The 24112-nt window shown below is 40.2% G+C and overlaps 1 protein-coding gene across 1 annotated transcript; it reads right to left on the bottom strand.

Annotated features, from left to right (window-relative positions):
- Window positions 1-604: 604 nt before the first annotated feature.
- On the bottom strand, window positions 605-1655 carry CDC42EP3 (CDC42 effector protein 3). The gene has a single exon (XM_069769017.1). The coding sequence runs from the start codon at window positions 1513-1515 to the stop codon at window positions 748-750; it is 768 nt and encodes a 255-aa protein (XP_069625118.1). The 5' UTR covers window positions 1516-1655; the 3' UTR covers window positions 605-747.
- Window positions 1656-24112: the final 22457 nt, after the last annotated feature.

Here is a 24112-nt window from a genome sequence, read left to right as displayed (position 1 = left end):
CCTGCAATGAAAAATCTGCAAGCAATACAAATGGTGATGCAATATTTAAAAAATACAAACTTTGCAGTAAAAATACAAAGGCACATGAAAGGATATTTAAACAGAAATAAGTTATGATCATTGCAACAGTTCATGTAGCTTAAAGCTTGGCATCATAAATCCTAAACGGAAATTTAATGACACTTATTGCTGAAGCTGAATTGGCATTTGAAATATATAATAAAATGTAACATTCATTGATATGAATAGAAAAGTACAAATGAACTAAAATGAAGTGTCTGCATCTGTATGCAGATATTCAATTTTCCCCCAATTGTGTAACATGTTTGTAAACATATTCTTGTACAAACCTGGGGCAGAATCTTGTTAAGACCCATAGATGTCCTTATATTAGTATAGTCCACAGAATTAAGGAATGGATAGCATGTATAGCTCTCATACAGAGAGATTAGAATATGAAAAAAAGCTATGTTTCGCTGTCAAGCCCTACAAAAGTCTCTCAGCCCACGGGATACAGAATTTTCAAATAATACATTAAAATGGGAAGGTTGACCTTGATATTTACATAAGATTTAAGAATAGAAACAAAATCTTTCACTCCAGTATTGCTACTACTAATCATGAAAAACATGCCCCGTGAAAATATACTCAAAAATGTAGACCAAAATTGAAGCCTTGCTTTTTTTCTAGATATGTAGAATATTTTATATGTACCATGTGTCTGATGTACACTGCAAGTCAAATATTTCATGGTTTATTCCGGTCCATTACATGAAGAACCTCATCCAAAAGAGACGGGCCCAAGTCAAGCTGCAGCGTTAGAAGAGAACCTGCCAAGTCAGAAAGAGATTCCTCTGATTTTAAATCAGTATTCTCAATTTCACAAGGACTATGACTATCTTCAAACAAGTCAAGCCCTTGCCAATCACTATATTGTTCAGAGAGACTAGATGAATGGCTTGACCTTCCATTTGTAGAGCATGATGCAGAGCCACCGACCTTCCATGAACTTCCGCGGTCAAACTGGTGTTCACTCTCGTAAGGTTCACACTTTTCCATCAGCTTTTCCTCTATTACTGGCTCACAGCTAAGTCTGGGTGACTTAGAAGGACTGTAATAGTCCCTTTTAGAGTTAAAAGTCACAGCAGATAGCAATGGTAAGACCAACGCTTGTGAACCGCCAATTGTTGGTAAAGAGATTGCATTTTTAAGAACAGGTGAAGATGTGTCCGAAAATATTGAGTCACAAGTGCTGTTTGCCCTCATAAATTCATTATGTCCATTTATATGACTTCTTGGTCTTCCTTGGTTTCCTGGCAATAGTTCATAATTACCTTGAAGAAATGAGATATCACCAAAGACGTCATGTTGTCCATCTTTACCAATGTGTATAGTGTGCCGAAAATCTCCTAATGGTGGGCTGATCAAGTCTGAGGACAATACATCCCTCAGTTTAAATTTTTTACCCTTTTTGTTGTTTCCAGCCTTTAGATAAATGGGTGTCTTCGCAGGCATCTTGAAATGGTCTAAGGAAGCAATGTACAATAAATGACCCAATTTAAAGTTTATGTTTCTGTAAAAAGAAGTCACATTCTTGGCCCTGCTGCTTTAGAAGACAATCTCAGTGACATTCTCAAGATGTAGATGAAATTCCGATAATCTCAGTTCTCTGGAAAAGCTTGTTGAGATCTCCTGGACACAACTGCCAGCGATCGATCTGCTTCATGTATATATGTTTTTCCGTAAATTATGGAACCCTAAAAAACACAGAAAATAATACATCAATAACACATTTTTCACAGGTCATTCACTTTCTTTCAACACATCAATTAGTGAAAAATCTGATTGTTCCACTCTGCAATTTTACTTTTTGATGTGGATTTCCTCCTCTAAGCTACATGAAAGAAAATGGGACAAGGTCTTTCACTGCTATATAAATATTTTTTCCTGCTTTGGGAAGATTTTTTTTTTTTACCAAGTCAACAAATACATTTTGTATATGTATGTGTGTGTGTATATATATATATATATATATATATATATATATATATACAGTGTGTCCGTAAAGTCATGGTGCACTTTTGATCAGTTACAGGATCTACTTATAGTTTACATTTTGGCACCCTTTCTCTGGCCCAATCATATCAGACCTGTTAATGTGGAGAGATAACAAGAACCAATCAAACAACATAAACTTATTCAAGCTGTTGCTGAGCCCCAGTCAGATTAACCCCTGATAATCTAAATTCTAATTAATACACTGCCAGGTCTGTGACATCATGCAACCACAAGCTTATGGCAGCTGGGTGGTTTTCCATGCCTGTCGAGATGTTGGCGTGCAGAGGAAAGTTCAGCGAGTTCTGTGGCTCGCTAAATTCGAATCCGTGATATGTGAATATCGCCACCACATAGGAATAGGGATAAGCAGTTGAAGGAAACCAGCAGTTTGGTTGACAAACCCCGTGATAGGCCCATTTTTTTCGCACAGCGGTCTGTGACGGCAAACACGTATCTTGACATGTTGGAATTGTATGCAGTGCCACAATTTCCAGAAGGTGTCATCTTTCAACAGGACAGCGCTCCTCCACACTACGCAACCACTGTTCGTGAGTTTCTGGATAGAACTTTCCCCGGCGTTGGATAGGCAGGGGTTCTGTCAAGCCATGGTCACCACGATCCTCGAATCTGATGCCCTTAGACTTTTTCTTTTGGAGTTATGTGAAGTAACATGTGTACATTGAACGCATCAACAACATTAATCACTTAAAACAGGGAATCACAGACGTTATTCACTCTGTTACACTCTGTTACACCAGACATCCTTACCCGTGTGTGGCAAGAACTTCACTATCATTTGGATGTGTAGGGCAACAAATGGAGCCCTCATTGAACTGCAATGAATAGGTATGAAACTGGGAGAGTTCTTCTTTTATTTCGAGCAGATTTCACATTTCTATCGTTTTTTGTTGCTTTCCAGTGACTGGTCAAAAGTGCACCATGACTTTACGGACACACTGTGTATACATATATTTATATATATATATATATATATATATATATATATATACATACAATATGGGAATAAGTATTTAATCCCCTGCTGATTTTGTAAGTTTGCCCACTGACAAAGACATGAACAGTCTATAATTTTAAGGGTAGGCTAGATCGTAGACCTGCACAAAGCTGTAATGGGCTACAAAACCAACTTTACCAATTGGCGGTCTTTTAGTAACCTGTTTACATAGTCAGAAGACAGTAAATGATGTAATAGATCACTTGGTGCGCCTTGGCTGGCATGGTTTTCGGCAGTGCTTGTCCTATTTACGCAAGATGAGTTGCCAGCAAGAACGATAGTCTTTTGCGCTGCACAAAATATCATTTCACCTGCCTTCGACACAGTCGACCACTGCCTACTGCTGCATATCCTTTCTTCCCTTGGCATCAAAGACCTTGCCCTGTCCTGGATTGCCTCATAATTTTCCAACCGCACATTTGGCGTTTCTCACTCCCACACTACCTCCTCATTCCGCACCTCTCTCTGTTGGAGTCCCTCAAGGCTCTGTCCGGGGTCCCCTACTTTTTCCATCTATACCCTTGGCCTGGGACAACTCATAAAGTCCCATGGCTTCCAGTACCACCTGTATGCAGACAACACTCAGATCTACTCTCCGGCCCAGATGTCGCCTCTCTGCTGTCCAGAATCCCAGAGAGTCTATCAGCCATATCCTCCTTCTGCACCTCTCGCTTCCTAAAACTCAATGTTGACAAAACCAAACTCATCATCTTTCCTCCATCTTGCGTATCCCCCCTACTCGATCTATCTATTATGGTAAATGGCATCACGCTCTCTCCCGTACCTGAAATTCGCTGTCTCGGAGTAACTCTCTAATCTGCCCTGTCCTTCAAACAGCAGGTTCAAACTCTTGCCACCTCCTGTCGCCTCCAACTCAAAAATATTTCCAAAATCCATCCCTTCCTCAGCCCTCAATCTACTAAAACTCTTGTGCATGCCCTCATCATCTCATGCCTCGATTACTGCAACACCTTCCTCTGTGGCCTCCCCGCCAACTCTCTTGCACCACTCCAGACTGTCTTCAACTCTGCTGCCCGGCTAATCCACGTCTCTCCTCGCTACTCCACTGTTTCTCCCCTCTGCAAATCCCTCCACTGGCTCCAAATTCCCCAACGAATTCAGTTCAAACTACTAACACTGATCTACAAAGCCATCCACAACCTGTCCCCTCCCTATATCTCTGAACTAATCTCCCAATATCTTTCCTCACGTAATCTTCGATCCTCCCAAGACCTCCTACTCTTCTACACACTTATTTGTTCCTCACACAACCGCCTGCAAGATTTCTCCCGAATATCCCCCTTTCTCTGGAATTCCATGCCTCAACACGTCTGATTATCCACCACCCTTGGAACTTGAAAACCCATCTCTTCAGGAAAGCCTACAGCCTGCAATAACCATTCTGCCGCTTCACCACCACCTGAGCTGCCCCCTCACCACCACCCGAGCTGCTGCCTCTCCACCACCCGAGCTGCTGCCTCTCCACCACCCGAGCTGCTGCCTCTCCACCACCCGAGTTGCCGCCTCACCACCACCCGAGCTGCTGCCTCTCCACCACCCGAGCTGCCGCCTCTCCACCACCCGATCTGCTGCCTCTCCACCACCCGAGCTGCCGCCTCATCACCACCCGAGCTGCCGCCTCACCACCACCCGAGCTGCCGCCTCACCACCACCCAAGCTGCTGCCTCGCCACCACCCAAGTTGCCGCTTCTCCACCACCCGAGCTGCCTCCTCACCACCACCAGAGCTACCACCTCACCACCACCCGAGCTGCCGCACCCCCAACCTCCTGTCTCTTCCCCATTATCCCGTAGAATGTAAGTCTGCAAGGACAAGGACCTCTCCCCTCTGCACCAATCTGTCATTGTAAATTTGTTTACTATAAACGATATCTATAACTCTATATGTAACCCCATTCTCATGTACAGCACCATGGAATTAATGGTGCTATATAAATAAATAAAAATAATAATTTCACATGATGAACAAGAATTTTGTTCCTTTACCAGGTATCCGGCAGCCTGTTTATACTGCAAAAATTATTGTGAAACAAATTCTTAAGAAGGCTTATTCATGATCAACTTTCAAGGTAAATACAGCTTAAGACAGCAAAGACAATCATAATGACACCAAATGTTACAATACACTATGTAAGAAAAAATGTATTATCAAGACAGCCTGTATGATATTTCTTCTCTCCTCTCCATGGAGAGCTCAATTAAAGTTTAATTCTAAATCCGCTGTAATGGCGTGCACTACTAATGACAATGGAATTTGCATATAATAACCGCTCCGAGGCTTACCAATAAAAACCTGACATTGAATTAAACAGCTTTTCAAATAAGAAGCACTAAATCCAAAATGTCAATGAGCTGTTTACTGTCAGTTTGAGCTAACCATTTGCTATGATCTTGTGTAAATGCAGAAACCTTTTTTTAGGAATAAAGAAAGGCTATACTTAAATTAACGCTGAAAATATAAATGAGAAAAAATGTGATACATTGTTTTTTATTTTAGTTATTAATTTTGAGTGCATCTGTAGTGTCTTAGTTAGAGGTGAGCAAAAAGCTTCAGATGACTTTGTCCAGCCTGAAAAACTTCTACCTGCCGGCATCCCTAATGCTTCTTTTGATTACTAGGCCAAGCAGAACAAGACTTGTGTCCTCCAAATCTTTTTTCTGAGCTCTTGACATCTGCTGTTAGAGAAGGCTTGCACTTCACAACAGGCACAGTGTGTAGAAAGTTAGACAGAAAACAAGCACCAAGGATCCAATTCATCATTTGCGATTTCTTGAAGTTACATCTCTTTTTTTGAGTTGTAGTATTTGCTTATTTTTTTGCACCAAATTCTTTAAAACGGTACATGTGGTTCGTGAATTTGGAACAAAATAAAAAATGCTCTTTATTTTAGTCCCTAACTGGGACTTCTCAGCACCAAAAGTCAAAAATCCTTTAAAAAGTTCCAAGATTGTCTAAAAATGTGACAAATTGAAAATTACAATAGAAACATTACTCCAGGCAAAGACTTGAGTGAGATGAGCCCAAAAATACGACATTTGGTAAAAGTCACATTTCATGAATCTGTTTTCTTACATCTGGATAAGCAAAGTTGTCAAGGAAAAATATAAAAGATGTAAAAAAGAAAGGCAACTTAAAAGGGTGTAAAACAAATAGCGAATAAGGAGCAATGCTAAAGACTCTAAAAAAGAGCTACGGTAATTACTACAGAAAACTGGTGAAACAGCAATGATGAATCAGAACCATAGTGCTGGCATTTGGAGTGACTTTTCATGCCTAAAATGTTTTGTTTTTAAGGAAAAAAGTACTTTGCGAACGTTTTGTTTTTAAGCAAAAAAGTACTTTGCAGTTATGTTGGAATTGCATTTGCCATCCATTGTAATGACAGTGGCCAATAAAATATATTTTGTGGAATTACACAAATACTTTAAAATCCGGTTTCCTTGTCACCTACAGCCACATAACTGCATTATAAGCGCTGTTACTCAATGTATTTATTGCACCTAAAGCCGTTACATAATGATTTGTTCTTGCAGAAATAAAAAGATTAAGAGAAATGCTGATGGCTGAAAATTCTTGCTTTGTTGCTCTCCAAAGTAATCTTTCTCCTGGTATGAAAACAGCTCTAAAGAAAATGGGAGGAAAGCGCCTGTGAAATGAAATAATGCTAAACATTTATCCCAGTCCTGTAAGTGCTAAATCATCAAAAAAATGGATTCTGGGAGCCTATGATTATAGCGGCTGTTGGGTTATTACAGGTTTAATTGAATTTTCAGACTTTAAAAGGACTTTGACTGTATGGCCTTTCTACACTAGGTTATATATACACTATGTTTTATGTCATCTTTATTTGAGGGAAAATCAATTCAATTGTAATAACCCTTCCACCTACTCACACAAGATCTGGTAATATTCATTACATGTCATATTAAAATCCATGTAATGTTACCCATATCCTTAAGGGGTGTTTTTGCTGTGTGCAGATTTGTCACAAAACCTGAATGGTTTCCTGATGTCAGCAAAGTGAATGAGAATCCTGAAGACTCATGCACACGTTGCCTCTTCGTGACTTGGTGCACATTTAAATCTGCAGAAAGTCAACTCTTTCAGCGTTTTTGCTGAAGATTTCACCCATACTAATGAGTAGGGGAAAATATGCACCAAAAACACGGCAAAAAGTGCCTTTTTGTTGATGCTTTTTTTCCTGCCAAAAGATGCAGAAACGGTGTAAAAATTTCTGCCCCAAATACTTAAACGTGTGCACATAATTTAAAATACTAGTAACCAAAGAGCAAAACATGGAAATACCAAAGGTCAGTTTACTTACAAAGCCTTAAAGGGGATAAATAAATAATTATCTATTAAATTAGGTTTTTACATTAAATATATTTAAAGGGAGTTTATAAAAAAAAAACTATTTAAACTTGTAGTCTTAGCCCCTATAAAAATCCTACATTCCCTGTAGTAAACACGGTCTCTGATGTGCATAAAAAGTAGTTTGTCTGATATGCAAATAAGAGTGGACTCTTACTGTGGACATAAAGGCTAAGTGCACTAGTGCATCCCTCAATTACCATGCATGGCTTCCAGAGCAAAGCATTCACTTGCACAAAGAAAAAGGAAACTCCAGCATTCGGTGTTAGTACAGGAGTGAGTGCAGCAATTTCTCCTCTCTACTGTGGCTGCTTGCTTTACTGATAGGGCAGTGAGGGGCCGCAGCAGAGAGCAGAAAGCGCTGCACTCACTCCTGCAGTAATACTGTGTCCTCAAGTGCCACAGCTTTCTTTTAAAGCCATGCTCACTTTGACCAAGTGAGTGTTGTTGATCAACATAGGCGGAAGAGGAGAAGCATGGTAATTGATTAGTGCCCTGAGCACTTGTGGCCACGGTGGTCAAGGTAGAAACGAACACCCTAATTTGCATATCAAGCTATTATTTACCTACAGCAAAGACAATGGCCTGGATTCATTAAGCCTAGTGTGAAAAACACCGTTCTTGATGAGGAGGCATGTTGAAGTCAGACGCACCTGATTCATTAAGAGGCGCACGCATCTTAATAAACCCGTCGCATCTAAAAAGTGGCCTGAGCCTCCATCCGTTTCGCCACAAACCTTCCTCCTGTCAGGGACTGTAATAAGATTTCTGGCACAAGGCACGTCATGAATTAGATGAGCTGAAACTAAAGTGATGTGATGATAATGACACTATAGATAATTATGCTCAAAATCATTATTTATTAAACAACAGTGTTATTGTATTGTTATGTTTTATGGCCCAGGGTATGATGATCTCAGACAATCTATTCACTAACAACATACCCAGGCATCAAGTGACAACTGCAGTCTTTCTACAGAAAGGATTGAAGAATGTCTCAGAAACAGCTGCTTCCTGCAGCATCCTCACAGATGAGAGGAGTGCTGGATGCTTCAGTAACAACTGCTGACTATCTGGAGAGATCGAGATACCATTGCTGAATATCCCTGGGCAGTGTTCTGGATGAGTGAGCACAGTGGTGATTACCACCGATTACTAATGACAAGATGAATGGATATTTAGTATGAATAGAGATATAGATGGTAAAGATTCTTTAAGAACTTGTTTGTCTCCTGGGAGATACAGAAAGCTTTCTTCTCAGTCATGTGTTCGGCAGTCAAGTACTATCCATAACGGAAGAAAATTACAGAATTATGAAAATAAGCATGTAATAATATAATGGATATGTGTACAGACCCATGTGGCTGGGTGTAACGGGTCTCTTATTTAGACCACCTTATCTAGGTCACCTTAAAAACAAGGGGTCCACAGTTCAAATCTAACCACAAGCAAAATCAGGGGTTATCCACTATTCTGAGAAATCTTTCCGAAATATTTTACTCCTCAAGCATAAAATATGAATTTCAGATATTCACCTCATACATCGGTGTCGTTCTAGCTAAGTCTCGGCTGCGTCTCTCGGCGCTCCTGTTACGTGGTTATGCCACGTGAGTACTGCAGTCAATTAGTGGTCAGTAATGGGCTGCAATTCTCACTCTTCTCTCAGACAAAAAATGGGACATCCAAGAGAAATGTGAGATCTATGGCCCATTACTGCAGTCAATCATTGAAGTCACTGAAGGTAGACAGCACGAGCCACCAAGTTCAACGATGGCTACTGCAGTGATGCGCACTATGGACATAACGTCACCACTGCAGCCAAATCACTGAGACTGGAGCATGCCAGCTCTACACCCATGGAGAGGACTTGCTCTGTTATATTAAGTATTTTCGGGTCCTTTTTCCTGTATGTCATAGAATGTCATGCCATGCTATGCGTACGGTATATTGTGTGCCTGTGTAATATATCGGTTATGATATATTTTCAGTAGCAATTTCTGTTTCCAATAAAGTACACAAAGTAAAACTGTTTGCGAGTCTTATAATTATGCCCCTAAGTTATAAATGTCTGCAATAATTACATCTAAACTTCCTGTAACTTCTAATTAAAAAAAAAAAGTTTCACATAACGGTACGTGCTGTAAATTGGTGCGTTAATTCCAAAAATGCAGCAAGTCTCCTTTATATGGTTAATTATGATGTTGTAGCTACACAGCCGGTGATTCAAATGATAAAAATGTTTTAATAACTTCACTTGGCAAACGTTAGCAATGTCTCTGGAATAACAACGGTTGCAATTTCTGGCATGTAGACAAACAGACCTTCAGTTACTGCTTTCTTTTGAATACTATGAGAATATGAGTCACATTCCAGTTTTCATTCTTCTAATTCATTCATGTTAAAATAAAAAACCCCTGGATATTGTATTATGGCACACAATGAAATAAATTAAGTATGTTATAAGATAGATTACAGAACTTAAAGACATGCTGCATGGTATTCTAGGAGCTGTAGTTTTCCAACATTGTTATAAACTAGCTTTGTCCACTGAAGTGAGCTACAGGCATAAAGTACCTCACTATGACCTGCCCATCGGGGGCAATCTGTACAGCCGCACAAGGTCCCGATAGTTAAGAAGTCACTTCTACCTTCAAAGCAGGTGGAATTGTGGTTATGATGAGCTATTGGACAGCAAAAGGCCCATATATTGTTTTTGCACAGAGACCTCTTCTGTAGGTGTCCGCTTCTCCAGCTCTTATTACCATGTCCATTTAGAAAGACATTTTAACCAAGTACGGGAATAAAAATCCAAATAGTCCAATCCATTCTTCCAACAAGTGACAGCTGGACTCTTAAGAAAAGGTGACCATAGTGGTCAACCATATGCTTATTTGACCAACAGCTGTCTCTTTTGACTCACAGCTGAGAGTGCAGAGGTTTTCACTGTAGAAGGAAATGTAAGCCATTGTGGACACCTTTAGTAGAAATTGATCACGTGGGAAAACAAACAGATTGTGAGTTGCAGTTAAGCAACACCTCTAGAGACGTCCCTAATTCAGGGCTGTGGAGTCGGTAAGCCAAACCTCCGACTCCGTCTCCAACTCCTCAATTTCCATGACTCCAACTCAGACTCCACCAAAATGTGCTCCGACTCCACGACTCCATAGCCCTGGCCCCTATGCCGACATTGATGGTCCGGACAACTTTAATCTAACGTGTATGGGTTCTATAGACAGGAGATTTATAGATTCAATAAAAATCAACAGAATATGACAAAAATCACAAGTACATGGCTAATTCAAAGAGTTATTCTCATTATGACGAATAATATAAATTTCAGGGTGCTTCTAAAAACAAGCAGTTTTCCAATTCACTTTATTAAAAACCCTCTCCAGTGTCAAGAAAGTAGTAATATTTGTATTTTTAATATGTGCTGACTAGGCTACCAGCGACTGCTGCAGTCCATCAGTGGTGGCCAGACTTCTAGGCAGGAAGCACAGTCCTTACATACCTTTTACTATAGAGTTTGTAAGGACACCTCTGCAGCTAGGAGACTGACCAGATCCGGCAAGCATTAGTGTCACTGCACTTCTCCAATGCTGCAGAGGTAAGGCCGTCTGGAAGAGTGCACAGGTCGCGCTCGCAGCGTAACAATGCTTTTGTTATAAGTAGGAAGCCGGGGAGCAATGCGCTCCAGAAACGGAATAATGCAAACAATCCTTTGAAGGGTAATCAGTGAGCTAGAACCTTTCACCAAATTTTTCATATTGAAGTGGACACATGATATAATAAGGGCTGAAGAGCAGAATAAAACATTGTTGTTATTTTTCAATTTTGCTTCTCCGTTGCCGAGATACTAGCAATCAAAGTACCTAATGAGTTAACCGTTGTTAAGTCCAAGTGGCTTTTATTAGATAGCAACACCATAAAGCAGTGATGGCGAACCTTTTAGAGACCTTATTTATCGCAAAGTGCCACAACACGGTGATGCAGAAAGCAGACGTGGGCAACAGAGCACAGCCACAGACAGGAGTAGATGTACCAGACTGCAGATATAAAGGAATATACTCTCCCCATCCTGATATATGCCGCTCATCCAGGTATATGCACCTTCATCCTGGTACATGCACCCTCATCCTGGTACATGCACCCTCATCCTGGTATATGAACCCTAATCCTGGTATATGCACCCTCATCCTGGTATATTCACCCTAATCCTGGTATATGCCCCTCATTTTGGTATATGCCATCCATCCTGGTATATGTACCCCCATGCAGGTATATGTTCCCCCTTCCTGGTATATGCTCCCCCAATCCATATATATGCCCCCCATCCATGTACATGCTCTTATCCGAGTATATGCTCCCCCATCACTGTGTATGTTCCTCCAATTCATGTAGATGCCCCAAATCCATGTATAAGCTCCCACATCCTAGTATATGCTCAACCATCCTTGTATATGCACCCCATCCTGGTATATGCCCATTATTCTGGAATAAATGCTCCCCCCATTCCATGTATATGCCCACATCCTTGCATATGCCCTTCATTCTGATATATATGCCCCCGTCCTTCTAAATGTCACCACATTATTGTATATCTCCCCATTCTGACAGTGCCGCTGTTCATTGCATAGAAAAAAAAGAAAAACAGGGCTACTCACCTTTCTTCCTCTTCCAAGGGGCTCCGCATCGTCTTCTGAAGCTGGCAGATGATTTCAGCGTCCAAGCGACGGGACGCATGGCGTCACTGCCATGCGCCCAGTTGCGTGTACGCCATCATCAGCTTCTGGCCTCTCATTGGCCAGCAGCATGTATTGCGGCACATGCTGTGTTTAACATGTAATCCCCTTAAAAATATATCTTTCATGAAAAAGATAAAAAATTTCTTCCCAGTGCAAGACAAAACAATGTAGAGGTACAGCTTTAACCTATCTATCCCTACACTTACTAACTGTCCCTTCCTACCAGTGGGGGTTGGCACCCTAAAAGATACATTTTTGGGCGCACCCATTCAGCGGCGGCTCTCCCCAGCTCACCCTATTGATTCACTATTCTATTAAAGGTAGGAAAACAATAAGCAATTAAAAGAAATGGGATAGTACTTAATGATACTTATGAGATATTAGGTTAAAGTACAAACATGGCACTCTATATGATATAGTTTAGTTTCATGTACGGTAATTATCTTGGGGGGTCCATATCCAATAAATTATCTCATGGGCCCTTTCCAAGTAATGTGGACTTTTACATAAAAAACCAGGGGCCACAAAACTCGCTTACAGCTCAGCAGACAAGATCATACCAATTAACTACGCTTATTTGCAATCAGCATAAATAGTTAGTTTGTGGTTATTGAATAGAAAATTGGGGGTTAACCAAGAAAACTTAGCTTCCCGCCTCGACGCGTTTCCCAGTCCACACGGTTCATCAGGAGGCCATTAAAGCAGAGCCAGTCAAAAGATATGAGGTGCCATGATGAGAGGACAGACCTGCTATCCTTAGTTTCTGTTTTCTGTTGGTTTCTGCAGCCTTCTCTGTATTTTCTATTAGGAGGTGACCTTTTATTGTACCTAGTCCTTAGATCTTTTAGGGACCTCCTTCCCCCTATCTATATGTCTTCGCTTGAGATTAACCTAGGATCGTCGGTGGGTCTATTTGCAAGGAATGGGTTGCCCACTCCATCATAGGGTATCAGCCTAGTCTCAGTGCAGGTTCACTTTTCCCCCTTCTATCCTAGTTCTGTGTTGCAGTTCCGTAACAACTGGTTTGACAGGAGCGATTCCTCATAAACCCATACTGATATGGAGTTAAACAGTTAATCTCATTGAGATAATCCAGAATAACATCCCTCAGAAACCCTTCAAATTTTTTACCAACAATAAGGCTACGTGCACGCATTCAGGATTTTTCACGTTTTTTTGTGTTTTTTCGCTATAAAAACATGATAAAACAGTGAAAAAAACGCATACATTAAGCATTTTATTATTAGAATGCAATCTGCAATTTTTGTGCACATGTTGCGTTTTTTTCCGCGGCGGAATCACATTCTGGAACAAAACGCAGCATGTTCATTCTTTGTGCAGAATCGTGGGGATTCCACAAACATAGGATTGCATTGATCCGCTTACTTCCCGCATGGGGCTATGCCCACCATGCGGTAAGTAAGCGGATCATGTGCGGTTGGTACCCAGGGTGGAGGAGAGGAGACTCTCCTCCAGGTCCTGGGAACCATATACCTGTAAAAAAAGAATTAAAGGAAAAAATCGTGATATACTCACCTACCGGCGGCCTTCCCGCTCCTTGCGATGCTCCCGTTCCCAGCTTTGCAGCAATGACCTGTGATGACGTGCGGTCTCGTGAGACAGCTACGTCATCACAGGTCATTGTCGCGAGGCCTTATTGGGAACAAGAGCATCGCAAGTAGCGGGAAGGCTGCGGGGGACACTGGACGGTGAGAGTATCATGATTTTTTTTATTATTTTTAACATTAGATCTTTTTACTATTGATGTTGCATAGGCAACATCAATAGTAAAAAGTTGGTCACACTTGTCAAACACTATGTTTGACAAGTGTGACCAACCTGTCAATCAGTTTTCCAAGCGATACTACAGATCGCTTGGAAAACGCTAGCATTCTGCAAGCTAATTACACTTGTAAAACGCTAGTGTTTAGCGGGAAAACGCATGCCAATTCTGCATGCTTTTTACCAGCGCACAGTTGAGGAATTGCCGCGGAAATTGCGGCAGCAATTCCGGACGTGTGCACATAGGTTTAAGGTTAGACTTACTGGCCTATAATTTCCAGGTTCACTTTTAGAGCCCTTTTTGAATATTGATACCACTTTTGCTATGCCCCAGTCCTGTGGAACAGACCCCGTCGCTCTAGAGTCCCTAAATATAAGAAATAATGGTTTATCTATTACATTACTTAGTTCTCTTAGTACTTGTGGGTGTATGCCATCCGGACCCGGAGATTTATCTATTTTAATCTAATTTAGCCAGTTTTGCACCTCTTCTTGGGTTAGATTGGTGACCCTTAATATAGGGTTTTCTTTGTCTCTCGGCATCTCAACTAGCATTTTATTTTCCTCCGTGAATACTGTGGAGAAATAACAGAAGTTAACTGATTAGATGTCAAATACTTTGATTGCTAATATCTCTGTAATGAAGGCGCGCAATTACTAACCAACTAAAATGTTTTATTTCCGTTCGTAGCCACTATTACATTGTGTGTCGAGTTAAACAAGAAAAATTTGGCAAAAAGTCCTCATGTATCCAAAATGTGCATAAGAAAAACTGTCTTTGCTGAAGTGCTGAACTTACTGAGGTTAGGTTCATACACTGGGAGATGGATTATCACCACTCATATGTTGGGTCCTAAAGTCTAATCAACCTGTTAAGTCATGGAAGGCTGCTTAAAAAGATATTTCAAGGAACATATTATAATGGTTTATCTTCAGAAGATCAGACTCGCACCAATCACAAATTAATGATGTCTCCTAAGAAAAAAATGTGCATGTTACTAACTCTGGATTTTGAAGATCTGAAGTAGTCATTTGCTATCAAAGGTAAATGAGGTAATTCTTTCAGGATATGATTGTATCTACAAAATTTATTGAACTTCCTCAGTGGTTGACAACCAGTTGGTGACTTCACCCTTTGTCAAATCCTCACATTACTTTGTGGCAAGAAACCAGGAAATGACCAATTGCTATGCATATAAATGGCCATAGAAAACAACCCTCATGGACTGAGATTACATCACAAAGCTCACAGTAAAATGACTTCCTATCCAACTTCAGAATGTGTTTAATGATGACCAAGAAATGACACTTCCTCTTAGTCATCATTTTCCTCTTTTAAATGTAATGCATTTTTGAGCTTAATAAAACAGTAAGGCAGGGGTCCCATTAGCGTATGGCATCCGATGATTCTCACATGCGAGATCATCGAATACGATATACCAATGACTCTCAGCTCCTGCTCTGTTGCGAGCGTGAGCTGATTGTCAGAGCTCCGATCCTCTCGCTTGAGAGGATCGGAGCACAGCTGTGGAGGAGATGGAGAAAGTCATTTCTCCATCTCCTTTGAATCTCCTTTGCTCATTCTCATCCTTTGCTCAGTCATTTCTCCATCCGTAATTGCACTGCACTCATGTGATATCCAAGTGCAGTGCGATGCATTACACGCACCCATAGACTTATACTGTATGTGTGCGTGCGATCCGATACCCGGGTGCAAACACAGCATGCTGCGATTGTTTTTGTATGCTGAATCGGTATGATAAAATGATCACAGATATGAGCTACATAAAGCAACATTGGGGCGAGTGCAATCCGACTTTTCATCGGATTGCCCTCGTCCAATTGCATCGCAAGTGGGAGTGAGCCTTAAGAGTGCAGTTCTCAGACCAATCATTAAACATAATATTTAATGTCTGTAAAGCACTGTGGAATAAATGGCAATATAGCACTGGGTAAAGTCAAAATAAATCATCCAGTGCAGCAGTCAGCAAATCTGTGGTACTGCCATTTAGAATGAATGGAGTGGATCTGTACATGATTGACCACTATTCCATTCACATGGAGCTCTTCAGTGCTACAGTTCTCAGGTTGGTGGGATACTCAGCGCCATTGGTTGGACCAATAACAACTGTATAGAGGATAACCTGAGGATAGGGGATAATATTCAACATTGGTGCATCCCATTTAAATATTCTATTAATTTATTTTGTGGTTATTTTGATCCCCCCACATGAGTATCAGTAACAGAAGTTATTTTCCAGCTTCTAATAGCCGACATTACAGCGCAATATGTGGAGTCATCCACTTTACTAGAGATCATGTTCCCAAACACTTTATTAAGAATTTTAAACATTTTCTTCAACAAACACAAACATATGGTAAAGGGAGAGGGAAAACAGGAGAGAGGGGAGGGTAGTTATGTATTCTTGCTTTGCTTTATTGGTAGAGGGCGGGAGATAAACCAATGAGACGTGGATAGGAAGGTGAATGGTGGGAAAAATGGTGAGGAAATAAGGAGATAGATAGCAATACCATTTACTAAAGATCCCGTCCCTCACAAAAATTGATAGTTTTTGAAAATTATTATTTATATTATGTAGACATATATTATTTAGGGCTTGTGGAAAATGTGCTTGCTTATACCCTGTAGATTCTATAATAGCTGTGGTATCCACTGAGAATCTATTCATTATAAGAGCTGTCTCATCAAAGACTATGAAAAATTGCTAGGATAGGCAAGAAAAATATTTAGAATTGAGAGTCCTCAGTGGTTGATACCTTTTAATGGCTAACTGAAAAGATGGTAACAAATTGCAAGCTTTCGAGACTACACAGGTCTCTTCATCAGGCAAAGACTAAAACAAATTCTGAAGAATCACATATTTATGCACAACATAGTATAGGAAAAAAAAAAAAAAAAAAACCATGGATAAGCCAGGTGACATGAAGCAGAATTACCATGGGTGATAAACAGTTACGTCCATAAATATTGGGCCAATTCTTAGATAAGGATTGTTTTATTGTCCTGTGATTAGGGTCTCTCTATGTAGGATAGGCAATACATTTTTGATCTGGTGCTCCTGGGCCCCAATGCAAAATGTAGATGAGGGCTCCCACTCGGTCCATTTTATACCAACTCCAAACCTGACTCCACTAAAGTGGAAACAGACTCCAACACCATGACTCCGACTCCACAGTGCTGGTATTGACCACATATGGAGCAGAATAATTTTTTGGACCCTTCAGGCTCCAAGTGTAACTGCTAACCCATGAATTCCCTATTATTACATATCTGCTCTGACTTCAATGACCGCTTGTCCTGTTGTGACTGTCTGCGGTAAGGAAGGAGAACCTCAAACTATCTCTGGAACCCTAAATATCTCTGCCCCTGGGGTACTCTTGATGGTAGAGAGGCCTGAGTCTCCAACCTTACTATGCTCCTGTGATACCCAGAGCTTTCACCTCCCCCAAGAGGCCTGGGACAGATATGTTAGAGTATAAACACATAAGACAAGCAGGGATAACAAAAGGCAACTTACATACAAAAACACTCACCAAGTGTATGGAGGAATATAGTCAAGGATAAGCAGGTATTAACCAAATAGGAATAGGAACAAAGCAGAAAGATTACACCATAAACAGCACACAACAATCTCTAGTAGCAACAAAAATCTCCAATTCAGCAGAGTGTCTCCAAGGAGATAGGAATCAAAGCTTTAACCAGCAAGACAGAGAGGGTCTGGCCATGTTTTATAGGGAGAGGTAATGGCCAACTCAGAAACAGCTGGAAATGAAGCTGCAAGTGTCTGATCAGCGTAGAAAGCGTCGTTAACCTCTTCCGCACCAAAGGAAACCAAAATTTATTTAATATGTGATCCAAACACACAGGCTAAATGGAAGATCTGCGATTCACAATACCCAGTGATCTTTTACCCCCAGGCTGACGTTACTCACTTGACACTTCTAGACCAAATTGCAGTGGTGCTAGGAACACACAGTTCCACTTCATTTCCAGGACGTTCTATTGGCTTTTTTGCAGCCACTTTATTCCTGTGATTGGTGGGTATCACAGTACTCAGACATTCTAGAAATATGTAAATATTATCTCTGATGAAACAACCCGATAGTCAAGTGGAAAAAGCTGCTATATGGGCAGCATGGTGGCTAAGTGCTTAGCACTGCGGCCTTGCAGCGCTGGAGTCCTGGGTTCAAATCCCACCAAGGACAACATCTGCAAGGAGTTTGTATGTTCTCCCTGGGTTTCCTCCGGTTTCCTCCCACATTCAAAAGACATACTGATAGGGAATTTAGACTGTGAGATCCATCGGGAACGGCGATGATAATGTGTGTAAACTGTAAAGCGCTGTGGAATATGTTAGCGCTATATAAAAAAAATAAAGATAATGATTATTAATGCAAAAAAGCGTATTATTTATTCAACTTGGTCAAATGTGACTGTAACAATCTGAATACATTCAGGAGCCATGGATCTGTCAATGTTCACTGTTAGAATAACTATCACATTTGATAGTAATTGATCATTACTGTCTGCTATATTTCCACCCCCAAAAATACAACTATTTAGACAACAGATCCATCAGCATAGATAATTGTGACGTTTCACAAAACAAACTGGAAAGATTCAATCTTCCTTAGAGACTTAAAAGTTTATAACAAGATTAGTAATAACATACAGAATTTATGTTGCCATAAGAAAAAGAACACAACTTGCAAGACTGAGCAAAGAAAGTATAATTTACAGCTTAGCTTCAATAACTGATATAATCCACCACCATAATTCTTTTAAAACTTGGCAGAACAAAAGCTGTGGAATACAACTAAACAATAGGGTTAGACCAAAACTTTAACTTTACAGCCAAAAAACAGCCAACACACTTTCTATCTAAATAAAATATATTATATTACATTTTTATAGTATTTAGTAACTTGTCAAAGTAGAAGTATTAATAGAGACACATTGTAGGTTAAGTCAGATGGAAATAGTCTTGTACTTAATCTTGAAGGGAAGTTCATCTTGATATGAGCTGGTTTGTTGTTATCTTGAATTCACCACTCTGCTTCATTTAAAGATTTTGTCCCACTTGTACAACCTAAGGGTATGTTTCCACGTGCAGGAAACGCTGCGTGTCTGACGCTGCATAGAGCCGCAGCGTCAGACACGCAGCGTCCAGATGTTACAGCATAGTGGAGGGGATTTAATGAAATCCCGTCTCCACTATGCGTGGTAACACGCACGCGGCGGCCCTGCGACTCCGGACATGCTGCGCGTCTTTTCAGATCGCAGCATGTCCGTATATCTTGCGGCGACGCAGCGTCGCCGCAAGATATAGCACAGGGCCCTATGGTGGGGAGCGATGATGCCGGATGTGTGCGGTGAACACATCCGGCATCATCGCGTCCCAGAAAGGGGGCGGGGCTTACCGCAGAGCGGCTAAGCCGCTCCGGCGATACCGCCGGCCATCCTGAAAGTGGACACATACCCTAACGTGAAGACCTACTGCTAATAAAATAATCATGGATGTTTGAGCAAACAGAATTGAATAGGTGATTATAGGTAGATACAGTAAGTTAGCACTACTAGCAGTAGATGAATGGTGCTCTGAAGAAATTACCACAGTCATAAATAGCGAGGGTTAACTTCGATACAAAATATCATGTAGTAGGGTAAGTAGAAATTATGCTTTTCCAGTATAACCAGACAGGTGTATACAGATAAATATCTGATTTTTTAACCAGAATCAGCTTTTATAAAGATTATCCTAATACAAATAATATTATGAAAGGACCGATGATGACTAAATAAAATAGAAAAGAAGTATATACATAATAGGGTGGTCCAAAAGTAGGTGGACAGTAGGTGTAATAGGGTTATGAAGGGGGAGATTTATCAAACATGGTTTTTGGAGTTCAAAGCTCTCACCACACATCTAGATAATTTTCTTGGGGGGTCTAGTTTCCAAAATGGGGTCACTTGTGGGGGGTTTCTACTGTTTAGGCACATCAGGGGCTTTGCAAACGCAACATGACACCCACAGACCATTCCATCAAAGTCTGCATTCCAAAGCGTCACTACTTCCCTTCCGAGCCCTGACGTGCGCCCAAACAGTGGTTTACACCAACATATGGGGTATCGGCGTACTCAGGACAAACTGAACAACAACTTTTGTGGTCGACTTTCTTCTTTTACCCTTGGAAAAATAAAAAACTAAATTTGACTAAAAAGTTAAATGTTCATTTTTTTCTTCCGTGTTGCTTCTGCTGCTGTGAAACACCTGAAGGGTTAATAAACTTCTTGAATGTGGCTTTGAGCACCTTCAGGGTATGTGCACACGTATTCTGGAGGACTGGGGATTTTCCACAGCGGATTTGGAAAAACCGCAGTGCAAAACCGCTGCGTTTTTTCCTGCGGATTTATCGCGGTTTCGCGGTTTCTACTGCGGATTACGCTGCCGTTTTACACCTGCAGTTTTCTTTTGGAGCAGGTGTAAAACCGCAGCGGAATCCGCACAAAGAATTGACATGCTGCGGAACGTAAACCGCATGTGCACTGCAGATTTCGTTTCCCATAGGTTAACATGGTACTGTAAACTCATGGGAAACCGCTGAGGATCTGCAGCTGCGGAATCCGCAGCAAAATCCGCAGCATGTGCACATATCCTAAGGGGTTCAGTTTTTAGAATGGTGTCACTTTTGGGTATTTTCAGCCATATAGAACCCTCAAACTGACTTCAAATGTGAGGTGGTCCCAAAAAAAAATGGTTTTGCAAATTTTGTTGTAAAAATGAGAAATCGCTGGTCAACTTTTAACCCTTATAACTTCCTAACGAAAAAAAAAATTTGTTTCCAAAGTTGTGATGATGTAAAGTAGACATGTGGGAAATGTTATTTATTAACCATTTTGTGTCACATACCTCTCTGGTTTAACATAATAAAAATTCTAAATAAATAATAATAATAATAAATGCTATTTTCTGTCCACCTACTTTTGGACCACCCTGTATAAACACGCACAGTCCTGCTTATCGTTATTAGCACCTATGAAGTTTAAGTACATAATGTGGAACATCTCCTGAAAAAAAATGAACCAAGTGATACAGTTAATTTGTAAAGAGCCCTCGTGTTAAATACAAAAGAGCATATAATAAACAATGATTTAAAACAAAAAACAATGGGAGGGAAAAATAGAAAAACCTAAATCTTGCTGTGACACTGGTACTGGCACCCTTTAAATTAAGTTAGTATGGAAATACATTTTCACTTGCCTGGGGTAAATTACCAATGAGAATAACTTGTGATTAATTGACAGTGCCCATGTGACATGAATTAGCCCGTAAATGAGGACTTCAGTGTTTTAAAAAGCCACATGGGAAGCCCTGTTCCTTTTTCACAATGGTGAAGACAAACGAGCTGTCTGAGGACATCAGAACTGCTATTATTAGCAAACACAAGACTTGCAAAGGGTATAAGGCCATCTCCAAAGACCTTCGTATTCCAGATTCAACAGTGCGCAATGTTATTAAGAAGTTTGCCAAGCATGGAACTGTGAAGAACCTTCCTGGACGTGGGTAAAGAGGAAAACTGACAAGATAAGCCTAGTGCAAAAGGTGGAAAAAACACCACATAAAACATCCAAAGACCCCTGAAATAAAACCTGGAACTGTCTGGAGTCATGGCTTCAATAAGTACCATATGCCACACACTAAACCAAGCAGCTTTACAGGCGAAGGCCCAAGAAGAAACCATTGCTGTAAATAAGACTTAAAAAGAAACGACTGACATTTGTCAAAGAGTACCTTAACAAACCACAATCCTTCTGGGAATATGTTCTGTGGACAGTTGAAAGAAAAATAGAGCTTTTTGGCAATGCAAAGCAACAGTTTGTTTACAGAGCAACAGTTTGATTACAGACGGCGCAATGCCCCTTATAAGAAAAAAAACACCCTACAAACAGTTAAGCATGGTGGAATATCCATAATTCTGTGGGATTGCCTTGCTGACTCTGGTACTGAGGCCTTGACTGTATCACAGGAATCATGAATTCAGAGAATTATCAAGAGATTTTAAAGCAAAATGTCCTAACCATTGTAAGAAAACTTGGTTTTAGTCAAAGATCATGGATCCTCCAGCAAGACAAGGACCCAATGCACACATTAAAAAGTACCCAAGAATGGTTGAAAAAGAACAATATGGACTTTTTTTAAATGGCCAGCAATGAGTCCTGACCTCAATCCAATTGAAAATATTTGGGGTGAGATGAAATCTGCCACTGAGAAAAGCCTGCAAACATTCAAGAGCTTGAACAAACAGCAAAGGACGCTGGGAGAAAATATCAACTTAGAAATGCAAGATACTTATAGATTGCTAGAATAAACATTTGGAAACTGGATTCAATGCCAAAGGGTGTGCAACCAAGTATTAATTAGGGGTTCCTTTATTGCTGCACATGCTGTTTACTCTGTTTCTTCTTTGAATTTGCAACATGTAAATTGAAAAACAAAGTTTTATTGTTGCATTACTTTGGACCACTAATTAAAAATCCTGAGGCTATAACTATGGTACGTTTCCATTTATTTCTGAAGATATTGTACAGTCTATGAAAAAAATGAAGTGGTGCCAATAATGATGGCCCCCCTGAGGGTGGGCCTTTTATATGGATACACCTAAATAAAATGGGAAGGGTTAGTGATATCAGCTTCCTGTTTAAGGCACATTAGTATATTGGAGGGGAAAAACTTTTCAAGATGGGTGGTGACCATGGCGGCCATTTTGAAGGCGGCCATTTTGGACCCAACTTTATTTTTTCCAATGGGAAGAGGGTCATATGACACATCAAACTTATTGAGAATTTCACAAGAAAAACAATGGTGTGCTTGGTTTTAATGTAACTTTATTCGTACATGAGTTATTTACAAGTTTATGACAACTTATAAAATGTGTTCCAAGTGTTGCTCATTGTGTTGCATTGTCAATGCAACCCTCTTCTCCCACTCTTGACACACTGATAGCAAAACACAGTGGATAGATCCCTCCAAGACTGTTGGTACACAAAAAATGATGGTATGGTGTGGTATATGGGGTACAAAGATAGTGGGGACATTCTTCATCAAAAGAAAAGGAAATCAGGAAGGGCCCAAACATTTTTTAACGCAACTATATGTCACAATATTTATATACCGGTACTTCTCTTTGATGTTATTTAGTCACCATTTGTCCTTTTGGTATATTATTTTCATGATATTATTTTATATGTATTCAGAAAGTCCGGACAAAGACAGATTCTGGTCAAAAAGTCGGATATGTATCTGTATACATCTGTCTGGTTGTACTGAATAAAGGATCACTTACTTCTACTTACATTACTGACTGCAATTGAATGTATTATGTGTTGAATGGGTGATTATGTTCAGCTATGTTCTCATTTCCCTTTTGACAATGATGTAAAAAAAGTATTCGTAACATAACTGACGCAAAAAGGTAGCACAGAAATAATCTGGATTATCATGGGCTCTATTTTTGAGCCGTTATGTGTCTGTTTTCATGATGCGATTTTCTTCCATTCTATAAATTGACACATAATGGAAACCAGACAGAACCCATAATAATCAATGGGGTTCATCTGAATCAGTCATGCAGCTAATCCATTTTTTACAATATTTTGTCTAATGCTAAAAATGGAACAGAGCAACATATTATTAAAAAGGAAGTGTGAGCTTAGTATAAGGCATAATTGTACTGAGGCCTCAAGAGCTGCAGCTCTGGTTAATAAAGGAAATCATGAGTTCACGCAGTCTTGGTCAGACAGGCATATGGGCATGTGTTATCTTGATGGGACAACCATTAGTCATACTCTCTGCTCATTGAGTTTGCAGTCCTATTTGCATTGTTCCATAAAGTGTATGTGTTTCTTTTAATTAAATCCCAAACATACTTGTTCTTCGGTAGAAGGATCTGTGTCCAGCATCTAAAACTAGCCATCATGTAATATCATTAAAGTTAAAGTAGACATTAGGTTTTACTGCCAATAACCATTAGTCAAGATTTATCACCCATAACTGCCACATTGGTTAATACATTTTATTAATTTAACAGAACTTTCTTA

The sequence above is a fragment of the Ranitomeya imitator genome, chromosome 5 (assembly GCF_032444005.1).
Source record: "Ranitomeya imitator isolate aRanImi1 chromosome 5, aRanImi1.pri, whole genome shotgun sequence".
Taxonomy (NCBI): Eukaryota; Metazoa; Chordata; class Amphibia; order Anura; family Dendrobatidae; genus Ranitomeya; species Ranitomeya imitator.
Note: the sequence above shows the minus strand (reverse complement) of the source record. Positions and strands in the feature narration are given on the sequence as shown.